A 20,517-nucleotide genomic window follows, 5' to 3' on the forward strand; every position below is an offset into this window, starting at 1 on the left:
TCTTCTCAAACAGTCTCATTACTTTCAGCAGAGACTATTAGAATGGTCTCCTTGGGTGACTCATTGTGACTTTCTAAAAACCTGTTAGATGTTCAACCAAACTGCACTCATGACCTAGAAGGCCAGCTGAGATTGTGCTGATTCTGAAATCATGGTGAACCCAGCTTCTCAGTCCTTTTTTTCATTTTGGTCTTTGGAAAGCAGTGCATGATGTTTCTTTAGTAAAGACATTTGTAAAGATCCTATGGAAATCATTCTGACTTCTTGGACTTAGTTTATCTGCCTTATAAAAATTTCATATTTATTCCTGTCCCTTTTAGTCACATTGAGATTAAGAACAAAGAAGATAAAATGCCCTATAAATAACACATTATAAAGCTAGTAATAAAGTTAATTATTTAATTGGCTCAAAAATTGACTAGAGATGTTCATATCAATTTCTAATTCTCCACTCATAGAAATGGTATTAACAGAAGACCACAGGTCTCTGACAGGATGGGAGCAAAGTACTTGGGCCTGAGCGAGGGCATGGAGTGTGGAGAATATGGCAGGAAGAATTTGACTTTCACCTGCTAGTGGCCCTCTCTTTTGAGTTAAACTTCAGTCTTCAACTACCATCCATTCTACTCCTCTTGCCCCATTCAATATTTGACTAGTTGCCTTGGCAGGAGGTGACTTAACTATCTCCCCAGCTTTAAAAAATTCTCACGTAGGCATTTGGTCTAGATCTTTTTGTTTCTATTTGTATCTTCTTAAATTTTAATTTTAAAATACTTGATTTTTTTTTCCTGAAGGATTTGCAGTAATGATTCCAAACTAAACAGCAGTTCCCAAGGGGAACAAGGGGACCAAAGGCATAGAGAGAAGAGGATTTTACTAGAGGGGAGATGTACTAAGAAGGGTACTATTGTCCTGAGGTGCTGGACATGGCAGGGCACCAGCCATCTTGGTGTCAGGCTGGCCAGGCTAGTTCTATTTGTTTTGGCCATATGTGGTAAACAGTGGTGACCCTTAATTTTTCCCCACTAACTTCCAAGCCAAGAAAGTTATTAGGGGCCATGTTCAGAGGTTAGCATTGGCTCATGCCTTTGCTATCAGTACTTATTCCCAGTAGGCCCTGATGTAGGCAGGGGAGGTAGTAGGCAGGACCACATGGGATAGCCCAGCCTGACTCCCCAGTGATTCAGAATCATCTGATCTGGACCAGTCAACAATCCTCCTGTCTTGACCTCTCAAACCCACTTTATTAAGTAGTCTCCTGTTCCTTCTGCAGTGGGCAGAGTGCAATAAAGTACATGCAGGGCCCTCAGCTGGGGGAGACTGGTAGACTAAGATGAACAACTGGACAAATGGCAGTGTTTGGCTCTGATGGGGGCATATTCAGCAATGTTAGAAAGACAAATAATTTTTCTGTAGTTATTTTTTCATTGGGATTAATAAATATGAATTTAGAGTCACAGCTTGGTAGAGGGTTAAAAAGAACAATCCTGAAACACATGAAGGGGAGCCCCGGGGTTTGGGTGCCAGTATGCTTTATGGGGTATACAGTGCTCTGGTTGCTGTGCCACCACCAACATCTACTGTTTGCGGATCATGCCCTTGATAGCTGATTCCCGGTTGACATATGTGGCCCAATAGACCAGATTGAATATGGCAAAGAGCACAGGAAAGATAATACGGGAAATTTTGTCAACTTTGCTGACACTGTTGTAGGTCTTGGTCTCAGCCGGGCTTTCCTGCACGTAGGTGGCCTTGGGAGAAGCAATGATAGTCGGGGTTGAGGAAGCACTGGGAGCAGCGCCCTTGGAGATGGTGGAGAACTCTGTGTCCTTGGCCAGGTTGATGGGATAGGTGGTCCCCACGATGTTGAAGGTGGTGCTGGTTTTCTTTGTTGGGGCTGCTGGTGTTTTCTTCTGGAGGCCAGATAAAAGAGGGGAGAAGGGAAGAACAAAATCAAAGCTAATTAATTCATTATACAGAATATCCTCAGAGGCTGCAAGGAGAAGGAGCCATGAGAGATATTAAGAAACAAGGGCCAAGAAGCCAATAGTACTAAGGAGCCAGATTTGTGTCTAGGGATAACTGAAGATAAGTTTGAAAACAGAAAACTTGTAGCATCCTGTCTAACTAGCTATGTGGGTTTGGCTAAGTCATTTTCTTTCTTTGAGTTTTGGTTTCTCCATCTGCAAAAGGATGGTCAAAATAATTAGCAGGGTTGTTGAGAGGATCAGATGACAGAATAGTAGTAGAAATTTCTGGCAAACTGTAGAATGTTGTACCACATATGAGGTCTTCTATATCACCCTTGTAATCCACACAGCAACCCTCTGAGGTAGGTGGATGAGCCCACTCCCATTTGACAGATGAGGAAACTCAACCTCAGAATAAGTAGCAGAGCCTACATTAGCAACCTGGATTCCGGGATTTTATCCAGGGCTGTACTGTGCTGCTTTCTGTAGGCATGAGACATGTTTTGGTTACCCGAGAAATAACTCCAAAAGGCCGCAACCATCAAGTGGCACATCTCCTGTGAGGAAGAGAGCTCCGTGAGTCTGAAAAGTCATTTTGTCTTAGACACAGTAAATACATGGAATGTTTGCATGCATCATTACAACAGCATCCCAACCTTCATGCACTGTAAATGAGTTCAGCAAGCTTAGGGGGCACACTCCAAGGTTTTCTGTTCTTACAGACTAATCTCTCAGTTATGTAAATGACCTCATCCAACACAACAAAGGCACAATTTGAGACTTGCAAAGGCACTACCCTCTGGGTTTATTTTTTTGAGTTAAGAAAAAGAAATAAAGAAAAAAAAACCAAACACCCAGCTAGAAGCAATCACACACACATGACTATTTGTTCCAACATATATGTACTTATACATACATGGTGCCTCTTTGGGGCTCCCATGATGCAGAAGAGAAAAGAGGAGACAAAGCTTATGCCTGAATCAGAATAGAGAAGCTGAGAAAGAAAAAAGACCAAGGGAACAGGCCAGTCCCAGACTCAGCCCAAAGGTGGTGGTCTAAATCATCACTTGTGGACTGTGTGCTGCCTCGCTCCTCACTTTGGCCTTTTCTTCCTTCCATCCTGATTTGGCTCTATGGAAAAGTGTGTATAGAATGAGACTCAGAAATACTCTCATTTCGCACAGTTCATCTTCCCATTTCCAATGTCACTTTGCTTCCTGCTTCCTGGCTTTTGGCTTGCTTATTGTTTTTTGGTGTTTTTGTTTATTTGTTTGTTTGTTTGTTTTTTGGCACACAAGCACATGCACCCAGCATGAATTTTAAGGTGTTGGGTCCAAAACTTGAACTGCGGTTGATCACGTGGGAGTCCAGCAATATATAACCATTACACCATCTACTGGTCTCTGGACTTTCCTTCTCTCCTTCTCTACTTCCCGCTCATTTCCCTCCTGGGTTTTTGTTTTTGTTTGTTTCTACCCTCTCTTACCAAACCCTTCTCCTAAACTCTATTTATTTTTTTCTTCACTTCAGAGACCCCATATTTTATATTTTTGCTCCTTCAGACTTCACTACCATTTACCTTCTTGATCTTAATAATATCTTTTATCCAATATTTATTGAATGTCTACTGGGTCAAGGACTATGCTAGGTATTTAAGGTTAAATGGAAAGGTTCAAAGATAGTAAGCTTCAGTTTCTGTCATTCAGTAGCTCATAGTCTAATATGAGAAACAGCCTCGTGAACATCTGTTATATAACGTGATCAGATTTTTTTATTATTTTATTTTCATTTCATTTTCTTTTATACATTCAATCACACTATTATTTGTCTTACAAAATGGATATTTCAACAGCTGAACATTTCTCCCTAGTACAGTTGATAAAACAACAAAATATCTTCAACAGATAATATCACATTTCTGGGACCAACAGTTAGCATAATGGCTATGTCGCTGGACTCCCATGTAGTCGACTGCAGTTCGCGTCCCGGACCCGGTGGCTTAAAACTCACGCCGGGTGCATGTGCGTGCGTGCCCAAGATCCCAAGAGGAGAATGGAGGAGAAGGGATTGTGGTGTGACCATCCCCCCGGGGGGTGATTTCTGTCTCTATGTCTCTCTCTGTCTGTCTGGCAAGCGTACGTGCCCTATAGTGAAAACCTCTCCAACAAAAAAAGATAATACCACATTTCTTTGTGCCATTAATGCTTTACCTCCCTGTTTTTCTTCTAAATGTCCTTCCTTAGACCCTCCTCTATTTGTTTTGGCCATATGTGGTAAACAGTGGTGACCCTTAATTTTTCCCCACTAACTTCCAAGCCAAGAAAGTTATTAGGGGCCATGTTCAGAGGTTAGCATTGGCTCATGCCTTTGCTATCAGTACTTATTCCCAGTAGGCCCTGATGTAGGCAGGGGAGGTAGTAGGCAGGACCACATGGGATAGCCCAGCCTGACTCCCCAGTGATTCAGAATCATCTGATCTGGACCAGTCAACAATCCTCCTGTCTTGACCTCTCAAACCCACTTTATTAAGTAGTCTCCTGTTCCTTCTGCAGTGGGCAGAGTGCAATAAAGTACATGCAGGGCCCTCAGCTGGGGGAGACTGGTAGACTAAGATGAACAACTGGACAAATGGCAGTGTTTGGCTCTGATGGGGGCATATTCAGCAATGTTAGAAAGACAAATAATTTTTCTGTAGTTATTTTTTCATTGGGATTAATAAATATGAATTTAGAGTCACAGCTTGGTAGAGGGTTAAAAAGAACAATCCTGAAACACATGAAGGGGAGCCCCGGGGTTTGGGTGCCAGTATGCTTTATGGGGTATACAGTGCTCTGGTTGCTGTGCCACCACCAACATCTACTGTTTGCGGATCATGCCCTTGATAGCTGATTCCCGGTTGACATATGTGGCCCAATAGACCAGATTGAATATGGCAAAGAGCACAGGAAAGATAATACGGGAAATTTTGTCAACTTTGCTGACACTGTTGTAGGTCTTGGTCTCAGCCGGGCTTTCCTGCACGTAGGTGGCCTTGGGAGAAGCAATGATAGTCGGGGTTGAGGAAGCACTGGGAGCAGCGCCCTTGGAGATGGTGGAGAACTCTGTGTCCTTGGCCAGGTTGATGGGATAGGTGGTCCCCACGATGTTGAAGGTGGTGCTGGTTTTCTTTGTTGGGGCTGCTGGTGTTTTCTTCTGGAGGCCAGATAAAAGAGGGGAGAAGGGAAGAACAAAATCAAAGCTAATTAATTCATTATACAGAATATCCTCAGAGGCTGCAAGGAGAAGGAGCCATGAGAGATATTAAGAAACAAGGGCCAAGAAGCCAATAGTACTAAGGAGCCAGATTTGTGTCTAGGGATAACTGAAGATAAGTTTGAAAACAGAAAACTTGTAGCATCCTGTCTAACTAGCTATGTGGGTTTGGCTAAGTCATTTTCTTTCTTTGAGTTTTGGTTTCTCTATCTGCAAAAGGATGGTCAAAATAATTAGCAGGGTTGTTGAGAGGATCAGATGACAGAATAGTAGTAGAAATTTCTGGCAAACTGTAGAATGTTGTACCACATATGAGGTCTTCTATATCACCCTTGTAATCCACACAGCAACCCTCTGAGGTAGGTGGATGAGCCCACTCCCATTTGACAGATGAGGAAACTCAACCTCAGAATAAGTAGCAGAGCCTACATTAGCAACCTGGATTCCGGGATTTTATCCAGGGCTGTACTGTGCTGCTTTCTGTAGGCATGAGACATGTTTTGGTTACCCGAGAAATAACTCCAAAAGGCCGCAACCATCAAGTGGCACATCTCCTGTGAGGAAGAGAGCTCCGTGAGTCTGAAAAGTCATTTTGTCTTAGACACAGTAAATACATGGAATGTTTGCATGCATCATTACAACAGCATCCCAACCTTCATGCACTGTAAATGAGTTCAGCAAGCTTAGGGGGCACACTCCAAGGTTTTCTGTTCTTACAGACTAATCTCTCAGTTATGTAAATGACCTCATCCAACACAACAAAGGCACAATTTGAGACTTGCAAAGGTACTACCCTCTGGGTTTATTTTTTTGAGTTAAGAAAAAGAAATAAAGAAAAAAAAACCAAACACCCAGCTAGAAGCAATCACACACACATGACTATTTGTTCCAACATATATGTACTTATACATACATGGTGCCTCTTTGGGGCTCCCATGATGCAGAAGAGAAAAGAGGAGACAAAGCTTATGCCTGAATCCAAATAGAGAAGCTGAGAAAGAAAAAAGACCAAGGGAACAGGCCAGTCCCAGACTCAGCCCAAAGGTGGTGGTCTAAATCATCACTTGTGGACTGTGTGCTGCCTCGCTCCTCACTTTGGCCTTTTCTTCCTTCCATCCTGATTTGGCTCTATGGAAAAGTGTGTATAGAATGAGACTCAGAAATACTCTCATTTCGCACAGTTCATCTTCCCATTTCCAATGTCACTTTGCTTCCTGCTTCCTGGCTTTTGGCTTGCTTATTGTTTTTTGGTGTTTTTGTTTATTTGTTTGTTTGTTTGTTTTTTGGCACACAAGCACATGCACCCAGCATGAATTTTAAGGTGTTGGGTCCAAAACTTGAACTGCGGTTGATCACGTGGGAGTCCAGCAATATATAACCATTACACCATCTACTGGTCTCTGGACTTTCCTTCTCTCCTTCTCTACTTCCCGCTCATTTCCCTCCTGGGTTTTTGTTTTTGTTTGTTTCTACCCTCTCTTACCAAACCCTTCTCCTAAACTCTATTTATTTTTTTCTTCACTTCAGAGACCCCATATTTTATATTTTTGCTCCTTCAGACTTCACTACCATTTACCTTCTTGATCTTAATAATATCTTTTATCCAATATTTATTGAATGTCTACTGGGTCAAGGACTATGCTAGGTATTTAAGGTTAAATGGAAAGGTTCAAAGATAGTAAGCTTCAGTTTCTGTCATTCAGTAGCTCATAGTCTAATATGAGAAACAGCCTCGTGAACATCTGTTATATAACGTGATCAGATTTTTTTATTATTTTATTTTCATTTCATTTTCTTTTATACATTCAATCACACTATTATTTGTCTTACAAAATGGATATTTCAACAGCTGAACATTTCTCCCTAGTACAGTTGATAAAACAACAAAATATCTTCAACAGATAATATCACATTTCTGGGACCAACAGTTAGCATAATGGCTATGTCGCTGGACTCCCATGTAGTCGACTGCAGTTCGCGTCCCGGACCCGGTGGCTTAAAACTCACGCCGGGTGCATGTGCGTGCGTGCCCAAGATCCCAAGAGGAGAATGGAGGAGAAGGGATTGTGGTGTGACCATCCCCCCGGGGGGTGATTTCTGTCTCTATGTCTCTCTCTGTCTGTCTGGCAAGCGTACGTGCCCTATAGTGAAAACCTCTCCAACAAAAAAAGATAATACCACATTTCTTTGTGCCATTAATGCTTTACCTCCCTGTTTTTCTTCTAAATGTCCTTCCTTAGACCCTCCTCTTTCACACACACTATATCTGGTATTCACATGTATATACTGTGTTTCTATATCCTTTAGTCAATTAGTTTCAGTCATAGAGTGTGGACACACAGACTTTTAATGGATCTGAGCAAAAGTGCTAAGGGTATTCGGTAGCGGAGTGGACGAAGTACCTGAAGGTATTGGAAAAGGTGGCTCAGAGAAGGCAATGAGGTTTGTGGTCTGGGTCACAAAAGCAGAAGCTCATCAGATGAAAGTATAGCAAAGACCAGTAAACAGGCTAATGGAACTGTTTCTTTGAGAGACTGTAGCTGCATCACAGTGGACATGGCAAAGAGAGGAACTGAGACTGTGCAGACAGGTCTTAAAAAGCCTTTTCTGCCACGCTTTCCTGTTTGGCCTGCCTATGCTGGCTTTGGATTTTTCAGTCAGGGAGGGGAAGGTGACAGATGAGAGGGTGTTGGTTCAAGTAAACAAACAGTCTGACCAAGGGCATTTTAAAAGCAATATTATTCTTTCTCTTTGAGGATTGCAGTCGTGTTACCAAAAGTGGAAGAGGGGAAATAACTCTAAGACTTCTAAGAATCTTGTAAATGCTTTAAATACTACATGGGACTCATTTATAATTAGCAAATTCACTGTGCGACTAGAATCCCGCTGCTAAATGCCTTCGCTATTAAGTCAAAGAGCACATCACTTGTTTGTCTGCCTACTTATTAATTTGTTTAGTAATCTATTTTTTCATAGGAAGAAAAAAAAAAAAAGAAAGAAAAAGAAAGAAGGAAATCATTCCCCTAGCTTTGCTACAAGCTTTCACATACATTACTTCATTTTGTCATCTTAAGATAAGTTGGTTATGACAAGTTTATAAAACAATAATTCTGAATAACATACACTTTCTTTAGTTCTCTAACACTTTGTGTTCTCTAGGTGGGGAAAGGCAGCAATTGATTTAATCACCAATTTTTTTAAAAAGTGATAATAAAAGGAAATTACCTTTTTAATTTTTCATCTTTTCCAACATGATACATTTTAATCAATCACTCTAATTTTTCCCTAAATTGTCAAAGAAGAAAATCAAAGTAAATGTTGTGTCAAAAAGATGGAATCAGGGGGCAGAGAATGATGGTTAATATTTCTCCCTTCCAGCATCTAATTTTCCAGTACTTCTTTTCCTTGTTCTAGAATTTGAAAGCTATAGACTAGACTAATTTTACTTTCACCAACTTGCCATTCTACTCCTACCTCCCTTGTCAAGTGTTTGGCTCTTAGCACATGACAGATGTTTATTGAATGAAAAAATGCCCACCCCAAAGATGCTCAATGCAATTTATAGTTTGTTCTCCCCCGAGTCTTCACCTTGCTATATGGAGAACCTATCTTTACAGTTCAGCATGGCATGGTATAATCTCCACACCAAAAAGTTGAAATCAACTTCTCCAAATTCCCCTAAGTAGTCTGACTCCAGAAAAAGAACATCTTTCCTTCTAAAAAGCCACTTGATGTTAGTTTTATAATAAGGCAATGAAACTTTTATAAACAGGGTCAGCAGGTGGTGTAGTGTTTGGGGCACTGGACTCCCACATGGTTGACCACAGTTCAAGTCCCAGACCTGGCAGCTTGCTTTCTCACGTTCCTTCTGATGACTATTGCAAGTTAAAATAATAAATAAAAGAAAAGAAAAAATTCCTAAAAAAAAAAAGAAAACTCTTATAAGCAAATGCATTTTTTTAAGAGAGATTTTTACTATAGGGTACATGAGATTGTTGGAGAGACAGAGAGCAAGAAATCATCCCCACAGGGAAGGGGAGATGGCCATGTCAAAATCCCTTTCCCTCCATTCTCCTCTTGGGATTTTGGACACGCACACACACCCATCCAGTGTGAGTTTTAAGCCGCTGGGTCTGGGATGCAAACTGCAGTTAACTACATGGGAATCCAGTGATGTAACCATTATACCATCTGCTGGTCCCTAAACAAATGCATTTATAACTCAAGAGTCTTCTTCAGGTGGCACTCCTGCCAATTGTTTATAAAGGTGATAATCAAAGCTTTAGTTTGGGTCCCAAATATACTTGAGAATCAACCTAGGATTTCTGAGTATATGCTTACACGGTCAACAATTTCTTTGCCAACCACCTTACAGTTACCTAGGTTTCCTGAATCCATTTCCAGAAGTGGGGTAAAATAGTGGAGTATATGCTATGTGGGACTCAAAGATGAATAAAATGAACTATAGAATGGGCAAAGAACTTTAATAGACGTTTCTCCACAGAACACATACAAATGACTAACAAACATATGAAAAGATGATTAACAACCCTAACCATTAGGGAAATGCAAATAAAAACAAAAATTGAATATCACCTCATATCTAATAGCATGGCTACTATCAAAACAAAACAAAACAATAAATGGACAAAGTAAAATAACAAGTGTTGGCAGGGATATAGAAAAAAATAGAGACTTGTGGGGGCTAGGTGATGGTAACACAACTAGACTCACATTGGAAAAGTTCTGAGTTCACATCCCAGGACCTTGAGCATACCAGATGCAGGTGTGTATGCTCATGCCTATAATATGGGCGGGCTGACACTAGGGGTGGATCATGGCATAGGGACTCTGGGGTGGTGCTTGCATCTCTCTCTCTCAATTGAACAATATAAATAAGCTTAAAAAAAGAAATTGGAAATCTTGTGCACTGTTGGGAATGTAAAATGGTGTAACCACTAAGGAAAATGGTATGACACTTCCTCAAAATATTCCAGATAGAATTACCATATGATCCAGCATTTCCACTTCTGGATATACACAGCATCACAATTTAAAGCAGTGTCTCAAGGATATATTGGTATACTCATGTTCATAGCAGCATGATAGCCAATAGTCAAATGGTAGAAACAACCCAAGTGCCCATCAAGAGAAGAATAAATAAACAAAATACAATGTATACACACTATACATTGAACTATAATTCAACCTCAGAAATGAGGGTTTCACATGGTACAACATAGAAAAAATCTGAAGACATTATACTAAGTGAAATAAATCAATCACAAGAAGACAGATGTTATATTAATTTCACTTGTATGAGGTGACTAGAGTGGCAAATTCATTGAGACATAAAGTACAATGGTGGTTGTCAGGGACTGGGGCAGGGGGGAATTAGGGAGTTACTATTTATTTATTTTTTTAAGAATTATTTATTTTCAATTTTATATATTCATTTATTTATTTTAATTTGACCAGACACACACACACACACAGAGAGAGAGAGAGAGAGAAAGCAAGCCACCAGGTCCAGGACTTGAAACATGGTCGACCATGTGGGAATGTCCAGAGCCTTAACCACCACGTGACCTGTTAGTCCCAGGGAGTTATTATTTAATGGGTACAGAATTCCAGTTTTGCAAGATAAAAAGACAGCAATGTAAATACCCTTAACATTACTGAATTGTACATGTAAGAATGATTAAATGGTAACATTTATGTTGCACATGTTTTACCACAGTTAAAAATTAAACAGACATGCATACATAAATAGATATATACACATAATACAAATTTATAGTTATAATTCATCATATATGTGATGAATAAATGAATCACAGATTCTACCTTCATGAGATCCAGTATTGGGAAGAAAATTAATTAAAATTTAAGGGGAAAAGCACAAATAAGTAATATGCAGAGAAGTATAAATAATGAGTCAAAGGGAGCTCAGTGGTGGTGTGGTGGGAAAATGTGATACTCTGTGGGCCTCACCCACATGGGAGGGTTCTGGATTTACATCTGGAGACCTCCCTGAACACACTGGACACACATATGTCCTTGATCTGGGGCTGGCTGGAACTGGGGATGGATTGTGGCATGAAGACCCTATTGGGGGTGTTATCCCTGTCTCTCTCTCTCTTCCTCTTTTTCTCTCCCTTTCAAAAGAACTGGGTGAACAAACTCTTAAAAATTAATAACAATGAGTCAAATGAGTTCAAAAGGGGAAGGAGGCACGCTAGACTTGGAGGGGTCAGGTAAGTCAACAGAAAGAACAGAAATAAGGAGGTAAAAGAAAAGTAATCACTTATGCCAGTTTCCTGAAAGGGAAATATATAGAGCACAAGTGGGAAGTTATCCAGGTCCAGAGCATAGCCAAAAAGGAAAGAATGGATGATGCTCAGATATTGCCTATGCTTTGCTGGGAGACAAAGAAGCACAATAAGTTGAAGAAAATGTCAAACAATGGCCTTTATATTCCCCATAAGGAAAGTCAAAGCAATAGTGAAGACTTGAAATAGATTTTGAAGGAAATAAAAGAGAACTGATTAAGGACTGCAGGCACAGGTTGAAGGATCAAGCAGAATTGAAAAATATAAGCTCACAAATGTCACCAATCCATCAATGGCTGTGAATATTTTTTCAAAGACAAATAATAAAGGACTCAGACTGTAGTGACTGAGGTCAAGTGCTGGTAAGTGACAACGGTGTTACACTATGGGATCTAAGTTGGATAGAGAAATAAAGAAACAGGGAATTATGGACTTTGAGAGACTACAGAGGTGGGCCAGCCAGTGGCATGGTGATTAAAAGCTGAATCTCACATGGCTGACTATACAGTTTGAGTGCTGGACCTGATGGTTTGAAAAATATGTCAGGCGTTTGTATGTGTATGTCCAAGCTCTTGAGAGGAGAATGGAGGAGAGAAGTGATTGTGGCATGACCATTCCCCATTGGGGGGGGGGTGCCTTCTCACTTTACTTCTCTCTCTAGTCAGCACCTACAGAGGTATTCATTTATTAAGCATTTCCCGAATGTATGCTGTGTGGGGGTGCCTTCTCACTTTACTTCTCTCTCTAGTCAGCAACTACAGAGGTTACTCATTCATTTATTAAGCATTTCCCGAATGTATGCTGTGTGACAGGTTCTGTGAGAAGTGTGCAGTGAGGGGACCAACAGTTAACGTAATGGCTATGTCGCTGGACTCCCATGTAGTTGACCACAGTTCGAGTCCCAGACCCGGTGGTTTAAACTCACACCGGGCGCGTGTACATGCATGCCCAAGATCCCAAGAGGAGACTGGAGGAGAAGGAATTGCAGTGTGGCCATCCCCCTGGGAGGTGATTTCTCGCTTTCTGTCTTTCTGTATCTCTCTGTCTTTCTGGCGAGCACACGTGCCCTAGAGCAAAAACCTCTCAAAAATAAAAAATAAAAAAAGAAGTGTGCAGTGAACATGATCCTTACCCTTAAGAAGTTCACATTTCAGTGACCAGGGGCATGTAGTAAACATGTAAGCAAACAAATATATAGAAATGTTTTGCTAAGAAGAGAGAATGACAATGGAGATACATAAAACAGGGCAGGAGGAAAGAGGGATGATGGATTTTAACCAAGAAAGTCTCTGAGAAGCTGAGCAGAGAGTAAATAAGAAAGCAAGCTCTGAAAAAAAAAAAAAACTGAGCAACAATTCCAGAGAGAGAAAATAGTAATGACAATGTACCTGGGGATGGACTGAAAATGATTTGTTCAAGGATCATCACAGAAGTCTCTATGTACTAAGTGGAGTGAATGAAAATTAAATAAAGAAAAAAGACATAGACAGTACCATTGCAGGTCAGGGAACCAGATCCAGTAAGGCTTTGAAAGCCTTGGTAAGGATTATGGAATTTGTTCTAAGTATTATAGGAAGCCATTAACGTATTTTGAGCAGAATTTTTCTATTATAAATTACAAGTTTAAATAATGATTCCTACTGTGAAGCAGAGAATGGATGGTAGACATGAAACCAGAGGAGTAAAATTAGGAAGCTAGTCCTACTGAGGCTAGTGAGAAATGTGGTGTTTTGAGTGTTATATAAGGAGAAAAATAGATAGCTCAAGATACATTGAAAATGTGGATCAATCAGGACTTGCTGATGAATTAGGTTTGGGATGTCTGAGAGCAGGGTGGAGGACAGGCAAGAAAAAGAAGTGATTCAAGAATGGATCAAAGATTTCTGGACTGACTGGAAGAATCATGAAATTATTAGCTGTGCTGAGAAGACTTGAAGTTAAGAGAGTTTGAGGGAAGATCAGGAGTTGTGTTGACTATAAGTATTATATCCCATTGGATATCCCAATGGACAGGTACACAGTTAAATATATGAATCTGCAGTTCAGGGAAAGGTCTATGCTGGTGATATGTATTTGTGAATCATTAGCCTCTGGAAGGGATGAGAAGGAGAAGAAGGAGAAGGGTGGAGAAGGAAGGAGAAGACGGACTAACAGCTTCTGCCAAGGAAAGCAGTAGAAGAGAACTCTCAGCTGAAAACTGGATATCAGTTAGGATAGCAGGTGGAGGGGTCATTCAGAGAAAAAGCTGATGGTGCAGAATGGTTTGTTTTCCAGTGAACAGTAGTTCTTGAGGGAAGTGAGAGTGTGTTTATGAGGGATAAGAGTATACATCTGGAAAAATAGTACAGAAAAAAATAAGGATAAGAAATGAGAGGAGGAGAGCCACAGAGAAAACTACATTTTTTTTTGAGAGGTTTTTGCTATAGGGCCCGTGCACTCGCCAGACAGACAGAGAGAGACAGAGAGACAGAAAGCGAGAAATCACTCCCCAGGAGGGATGGCCACACCGCAATTCCTTCTCCTCCATTCTCCCCTCAGGATCTTGGGCACGCACGCACACGCGCCCGGCGTGAGTTTCAAGCCACCGGGTCTGGGATGCGAATTGCGGTTGACTACATGGGAGTCCAGTGACATAGCCATTATGCTAACTGCTGGTCCCAAGAAAACTACAATTTGGGCATTGACTTTGGATACCATGGAGGTGAGCCCTGTGAAAAAGCTCACAGGTCCAAAACAAAGTTTATGAGGCTTTCCTTTCCTGGTATCAAATTTCTGTTCCAAACATAGTGATACTACTAGACTACTTACTTTTGTGGTCTTCCTGAAGAAGCACTAGAATTAAAATACAGACAGATAAGTTCATTTCTAAAACCTAGTGGTAGAAACTTTAGCAGTGCTTGGCAGGTAGGACAACATTGACCTCATCTGATAGGTTCAATTTTAGTTTATGACATCAAATGAATCATCCAAGAGGTCAACAGAGAATTTGTGATGGTTCCAAATAATATAAACTAGTGAACTTGTAAAAATTCCACATATGAAATGAGAATGAAGAAGAAACCATCATTTCTCTCCTCTATTGACTACCCTCTTTTTTGGTTCCATGTCTTTCTCTTTATGTCTTACTTCTTGATTTTAGTAAATCTCTCTCTCTCTCTCTCTCTCGTTGGTTCCATTTCTCTGGAGAACCTTGACTAAGACATGTTTTCCCAGTACCAGACATGGAGACAAGCATTTGAAGATTATGATATGGCAGAGACCAGGTTTGGGACTCGAACCGCAGTCCACTACATGGGAGTCCAATGGCATAGCCATTACACCAACTGCTAGTCCCCTCTCCAATATTTTTGTAAGATAGAGTACATGAGAGTTTATATTTCTGAGTTCTTGTAGGTCTGAAAATAACTACTTTACCTTCCACTTAATTGATACTATGTTTAGGCATAGAATGCCAGGTTGAAAATAATTTTTCCATCATATTTATAAGATTTGCTGCTTCAATATTCCAGCACTCAATGTAGTAGAGACATCTGATGGCATTATGTTCATCATTTCTTGTAGATAATATTTATTTTCCTTCAAGAATCTTTTTAGACTATTTTTTTAACCTCTGTTTTTTTGAAATTTCATGATAATGTGCCCATAAACCCACGAGGACACCTTCAACCTGAAAGCTTATGTCTTTCCATTTGCAAAAGTGTCTGTTCTTCATTATTTTCCTTTCTTTATTCTCTCTTCACTTGTGTAACTTCTGAGTTGAATGGACTTTCTGGATTCATTCCAAAGTCTCTGTTCTTTTACATTCTCTCTTTTTTCCCCATTTTGTCCTACTTATAGGGTGCTTCCTTCTGCTTATTTTCCTACTTCTCTAATGAAAGTTTTATTGTAATAATTCTTTTTAATTTCAAGAACTTTTCCTTACTCTTTGACCTCTTACATAGCATCTTGTTCTCGTTTTACACACAAAATGTATACAAATCTGAGGTAAAAGTCAGTTTTGTTTTTCTGAAGTTCTCCTTAATTCACTAAATTATCTGTTCCCTCCCTCCAAGATGAGGTGTTTTACTTGTTGTTATTTTGTGTCCATTTGATTTTGTTTCAATCCTTGCTTCTTTTTTTTTGTTTTCTCTTTCACATTGCAAACTTGCTTTGGTGATCCTTGATATCCCTATATTATCTGACAACAGAGAAGATGTTTGTATACTCAGTGTGCCTTAGCTGAACTTGTTGATTTGTGACTACAATTTAAGATGATCAGGTGTAAGGAGGCAGTTTGAATACTCCAGAATGTCAGTATGTAACAGCTTTTCCTGTAGATATTCAGCTTCTTTAGAAGAGAAACCCTGCTATACTTCCAGAGAGTATACCTCTGGCTAAAGATATCTCACATGTTGGGCGGGCTCTTGGATCTCTACTACTCTGTACAGACTTTTAACCAGTCCTTTGAGTTTCACCCTCCCCTACGTTTCAGTCTCTGCTGTACCCAGCACCTCTGAACACTAAGTTTCTCCAGGGTTCTGTCTTACACCAGCTTGAAAAATCAGGTATTATTCTCTCTCTCTATGTTCATTCTTCTAAAGACATGTTAAAATCTCTTGTCTGACTGATATCTCTTCTCCAGCTCTCCTAGTTCTTGTGATTTTTATACTGATTCCATTCTTTTAGTCTCATTTTAGTGATATCTTCAAAGGAAGCAATTATAAAACACATCTGGTTGATTTTCAGAAGTTCACAGTTCTTTTTTTTTTTTCAGAATACAATTACAAGTTAGTCATCTGTCTTCATTTAAAAATGATGTTTTATTTCCATCTTTTCTTTTTATCTTTCTTTATAATCTTACCTCTAACACTTTATCTAACCACTGATCATAATACAGATCACAAATAAAATTTTAAAACCATTGCATTATTTTAAAACTCTTTCATGCTGACCTATTATAGTTTTAATTTTTTTGAGAAGTTTTTGCTATAGGGTGCATGCACTTGCCAGAAAGACAGGGAGAGACAGAGAGACAGAAAGCGAGAAATCACCCCACAGGGGGAACAGCCATGCTGAAATCCCTTCTCCATTCTCCCCTCAGGAACTTGGGCACACACGCACATGCGCCTGGCATTAGTTTAAGCCACCAGGTCAAGGACTCGAACTGCGGAGGACTACATGGGATCCAGCGAAGTAGCCATTAAGCCATCTGCTGGTCCTGATCTATTCTAGTATTATAATGCAAGTAGGTTTAATATGTCTATAAAGAAGGAAAAGAAAAAACTGAATTTTGATTTGATTCCAATATTTTCATTTCCAAAGCATATCATTTTTTTTCTGTGAGTTTCACTGTTCTTTCACATTACAGCAGTATAGACGAAGTGTAGCATCCTCACATTAGAGACCCATTTTTATAGATTCCATAGTTTTTCCCCAAGTCTCATAATCTGTTTCTTGTAGATAACTTAATTAAATGGACCATGGAGAAAGAAAGGCTAAGGAGAAATACTGAGATCACTTTCTCTTAAGAGTTTTGGACCAAACTCTCTTCTTTCTCTCTCTTTCAGCACAATGAACAGATAATTTTGTATATGAACAATAGTAGGAAATATGGTTTCCATGAAACCTTCTTAAAGAAACTTCTAGAAGATAGCCTTGAAGTAACTAAAAAATGAGTAGAAAAATGGATAAAAGAACTATTTTGAAAAGAGAATTCATTTAAATGTAGAACTATGACTAAACAACTATAAGAATTACAGTTGCATAAAAAGATATAAATGTTATAAACTTTGATAATGCAGAAATATTAGTGTAACAAATAAAAGAAGGGAGATGACAGGGACTGGTAGAAAGAGAAGGTGAGAGGTAGGATAAGTATATCGATTTCCTTATATTTTGTAGCAGGTAGGTATTGCCCAACAGACCCTGTTCATAGCTGATAAGTCAAGTTATAGAGGGAAAAGTATATTTTAAGAATACAAAGGTAACAGCTAAACTAATTATAAAAACAAAACCAATCAAAAATTTTATATGGTAGATTAGAAGGAAGAAGTAGAAATGCACTTATTTCTTTATACTTTATATCAAGGAGTTGATAAATTACTTCTAAATACATTGTCAAAATATAGTCTAAAATGTTTACAACTCACCAGCCTGTACTCTGTGGAATACATCCTTTCACATAGTTTGAAAAATCTTCATTACCATTTCTCTTCTCCATGATTCTTTGAAGAGTACTGGAATGGTTCTGGGATCACATATTCCAGTTATTTTTAGCAGCTTTGGATAATCTTCACCTAGATCTAGAGACCTGAACTCCTTTAAGCAGACAGGAACAATAATCTGGATTTCACTGTATTCATACTTTATTCCTACCAATTCCAGGTGATGTTTTTTTCTTTCTCTTCTTTCTTCCCATCTGTCCACCAATCCAACCAACATTTATTCAAGTTTTAGTCAGATGCTGTGCAAGGATGCTAGGTATCTAGAAAAATAGTGTGTATAGGCCCCTGTCCTCAATATGTTCACAGTCTAGTCAGGAGGCAGACAAGCAACTCTAATACAAATAAATTACTTTAATAGCAGGAATATCCACCCCTTAGGAAAAGCTAAATGTGTCTGGATTATTCCAGAAAGGCTCTACAGAAAATGTTGCATTTTATTTGGGTCTTAAAGAATAAGTAAGTCTTCAACTGGCAGGGAACAAAGAAAAGAGTAATCCAAAATGAGAATTTAAAAATAAGCAAAAGCACAGAAGGAATGGTGATCACTTTGGTTTGACTGTAATGTGGATGTACTGGAAAGGGAAGGGCAGAGGTGGCCCTACAGATTGTTCTCTATGTTAGAGTCTAAGCCTCTGTATGACTTTTTAAGAGCCAATACATTCCCCTTGAGATTAACACCATCACACTGAAGTTTACTCCCTCACCATGTGGCATGAATCCTCACGATATTTGCCTTTTCTTCTTGCCCCCAGCCAACATTCCAGGTTGCCAAGAAGAACTCCAGTTGAGAATTGGATTGATGACCCCAGTGAATAGACTATAGCCCTGCCCAGTTTCTGCAGGCTATAGGCTGGCCTCTCCTGGTCCCAATACGGTTCTCTCATGGGGTGCTTCCCAGCCCTCATTTGCTGTATCTCACCTTCATCTCCAGGGCCTCTGGCACCTTCTTGCCTTCCCAAGCCCAACTCCGCTTGGTGAAGTAGTTAACAGTGGCAAATTCAATCAGCGCAGAAAACACAAAGGCATAACAGACGGCTATGAACCAGTCCATGGCCGTCGCATATGCCACTTTAGGTAACGAGTTTCTGGCACTGATACTCAAGGTGGTCATGGTAAGAACCGTGGTGACACCTGGGGAGAGAGAAGACGAGAACTAGAGCAACTGGAAAACAGTGAATGCGTATCTGATGCAATCATCAGCTTCCTACCTTAAGGAAGTTTTACCAAATTCAGAATGGCTTCTTTAAATTAAAAACCAGAAAATGTCAAAGCTGGATGTGTGCATTTAGTAACCATACCAACCCAATTGACACAAGAACAGGGATCTTCATGCAGTAGTTTGAACAGTTGTCCTCTCACCTCTGCTCAAATTTTTCCATTGAAGAGTAAGCAACCTATTTTCACTGTAAGAGAATTTTTGTAGAAAAACCTGCCTTATGCCTGAAACCTGCCTTTTTAAAAAAATATTGGCCCACTGACTGATCTCAGTGTGTCTTCCATGACCACACAAGAAGGAAAAATCTTCTTCCTCCTTTTCAGGAGAGGCTTTCAGAGACATGGTGGCTATGGTTCCTTATGACTCTGCTTATCTCCAGAATGAACACAGAGAAATTCTCGTGAACTCCTCTTGTTACCTCTTTCCCCACCCAGACTCAGGACATGGTCTGAATTCAGAAGGTTTTCACTTCCTTAGTTCTAAAAACACTTCTAATAATGCAACAAATGATTGTAAAAAATAGTTCTCTACCTGCATCATATTCTAGCATGCTATTGAGCACCATGGATAACCAAAGCTATTCTACAATGTCTGTTGTGATTTTTTTTTTTTTTTTTGTCAAGCCAGAGCTTGCTTCTAAATCATTTGATTCTTTTTCTTGGGGTGGTGTTATTAGCCTAAAGTCAGAATTTTGTTTTATTCATTTAAAAATTCTACTAAACTTTTTTCTAGTATTTTACTATTTTAGATATGCATATGAGCTATATACAGTGTGGCAGTTAACAGTATAAGCATTAGTTAGACTGAACTAGACTGAAATCTGGACATCCCAACTTACTAGTAGTATAATTATGAATAAGATGTCTTACTCCACTAAGCCTCAGTTTTTTTTTCATGTGTAAAAATAGGCATAATAATACTAGATGATACAGAGATCTGTTGACAGTATGAGATGATATTGATAAAGTCTATAGCACAATATTTGACATAGAGTAGTCACTCCCTAAACAGCATCTTCTTTTTTTTTGGAGAGATTTTCACTGTAGGGCGCGTGCGCTCGCCAGACAGACAGAGAGAGACATAGAGACAGAAAGCGAGAAATCACCCCCCAGGGGGGATGGTCACGCCACAATCCCTTCTCCTCCATTCTCCTCTCGGGATCTTGGGCACGCACGCACACGCACCCGGCGTGAGTTTTAAGCCACCGGGTCCGGGACACGAACTGCGGTCGACTACGTGGGAATCCAGCGACATAGCCATTACGCTAACTGCTGGTTCCCTAAACAGCATCTTCTATAATTAACTTTACTAGTATTTTTACTGCTGTTAGTAATAATGGCATTGTCACAATTATATAATTAATTCTAGTAATAAAATTATAATCACATAGTTAACAATAATATTATAATAATAAATGTATTATTAGTAATCTTACTCTAGCCTCAGTAATACTACACTAGGTGGTAAAAACCTTGGCCCAGTTGTAATGGCACAGATGTAGGGCACTGCTGTGTGATACTGAAGCCACATTGGAGGACTGGGTT

General features: G+C 39.7%; 1 protein-coding gene across 2 annotated transcripts in view; it reads right to left on the reverse strand.

Annotated features, from left to right (window-relative positions):
- Positions 1–4,229: 4,229 nt before the first annotated feature.
- The window catches only part of GABRA3 (gamma-aminobutyric acid type A receptor subunit alpha3), a 249,225-nt gene continuing 232,937 nt past the window's right edge, over positions 4,230–20,517 (reverse strand). The window contains exons 9-10 of one of the 2 annotated variants that reach the window (XM_006168034.2): positions 18,677–18,888; positions 4,230–5,159 (exon numbers count right to left, since the gene is read on the reverse strand). In XM_006168034.2, coding sequence (XP_006168096.1) covers positions 4,827–5,159; positions 18,677–18,888 — 545 coding nt within the window. In that variant the 3' untranslated portion in view covers positions 4,230–4,826. Of the gene's footprint in view, positions 5,163–18,676; positions 18,889–20,517 lie in introns of both variants that reach the window. The other variant, XM_006168033.2, reaches the window with a different exon arrangement.

The sequence above is a fragment of the Tupaia chinensis genome, unplaced genomic scaffold, assembly GCF_000334495.1.
Source record: "Tupaia chinensis unplaced genomic scaffold, TupChi_1.0 Scaffold145456_1, whole genome shotgun sequence".
Classification (NCBI taxonomy): Eukaryota; Metazoa; Chordata; class Mammalia; order Scandentia; family Tupaiidae; genus Tupaia; species Tupaia belangeri.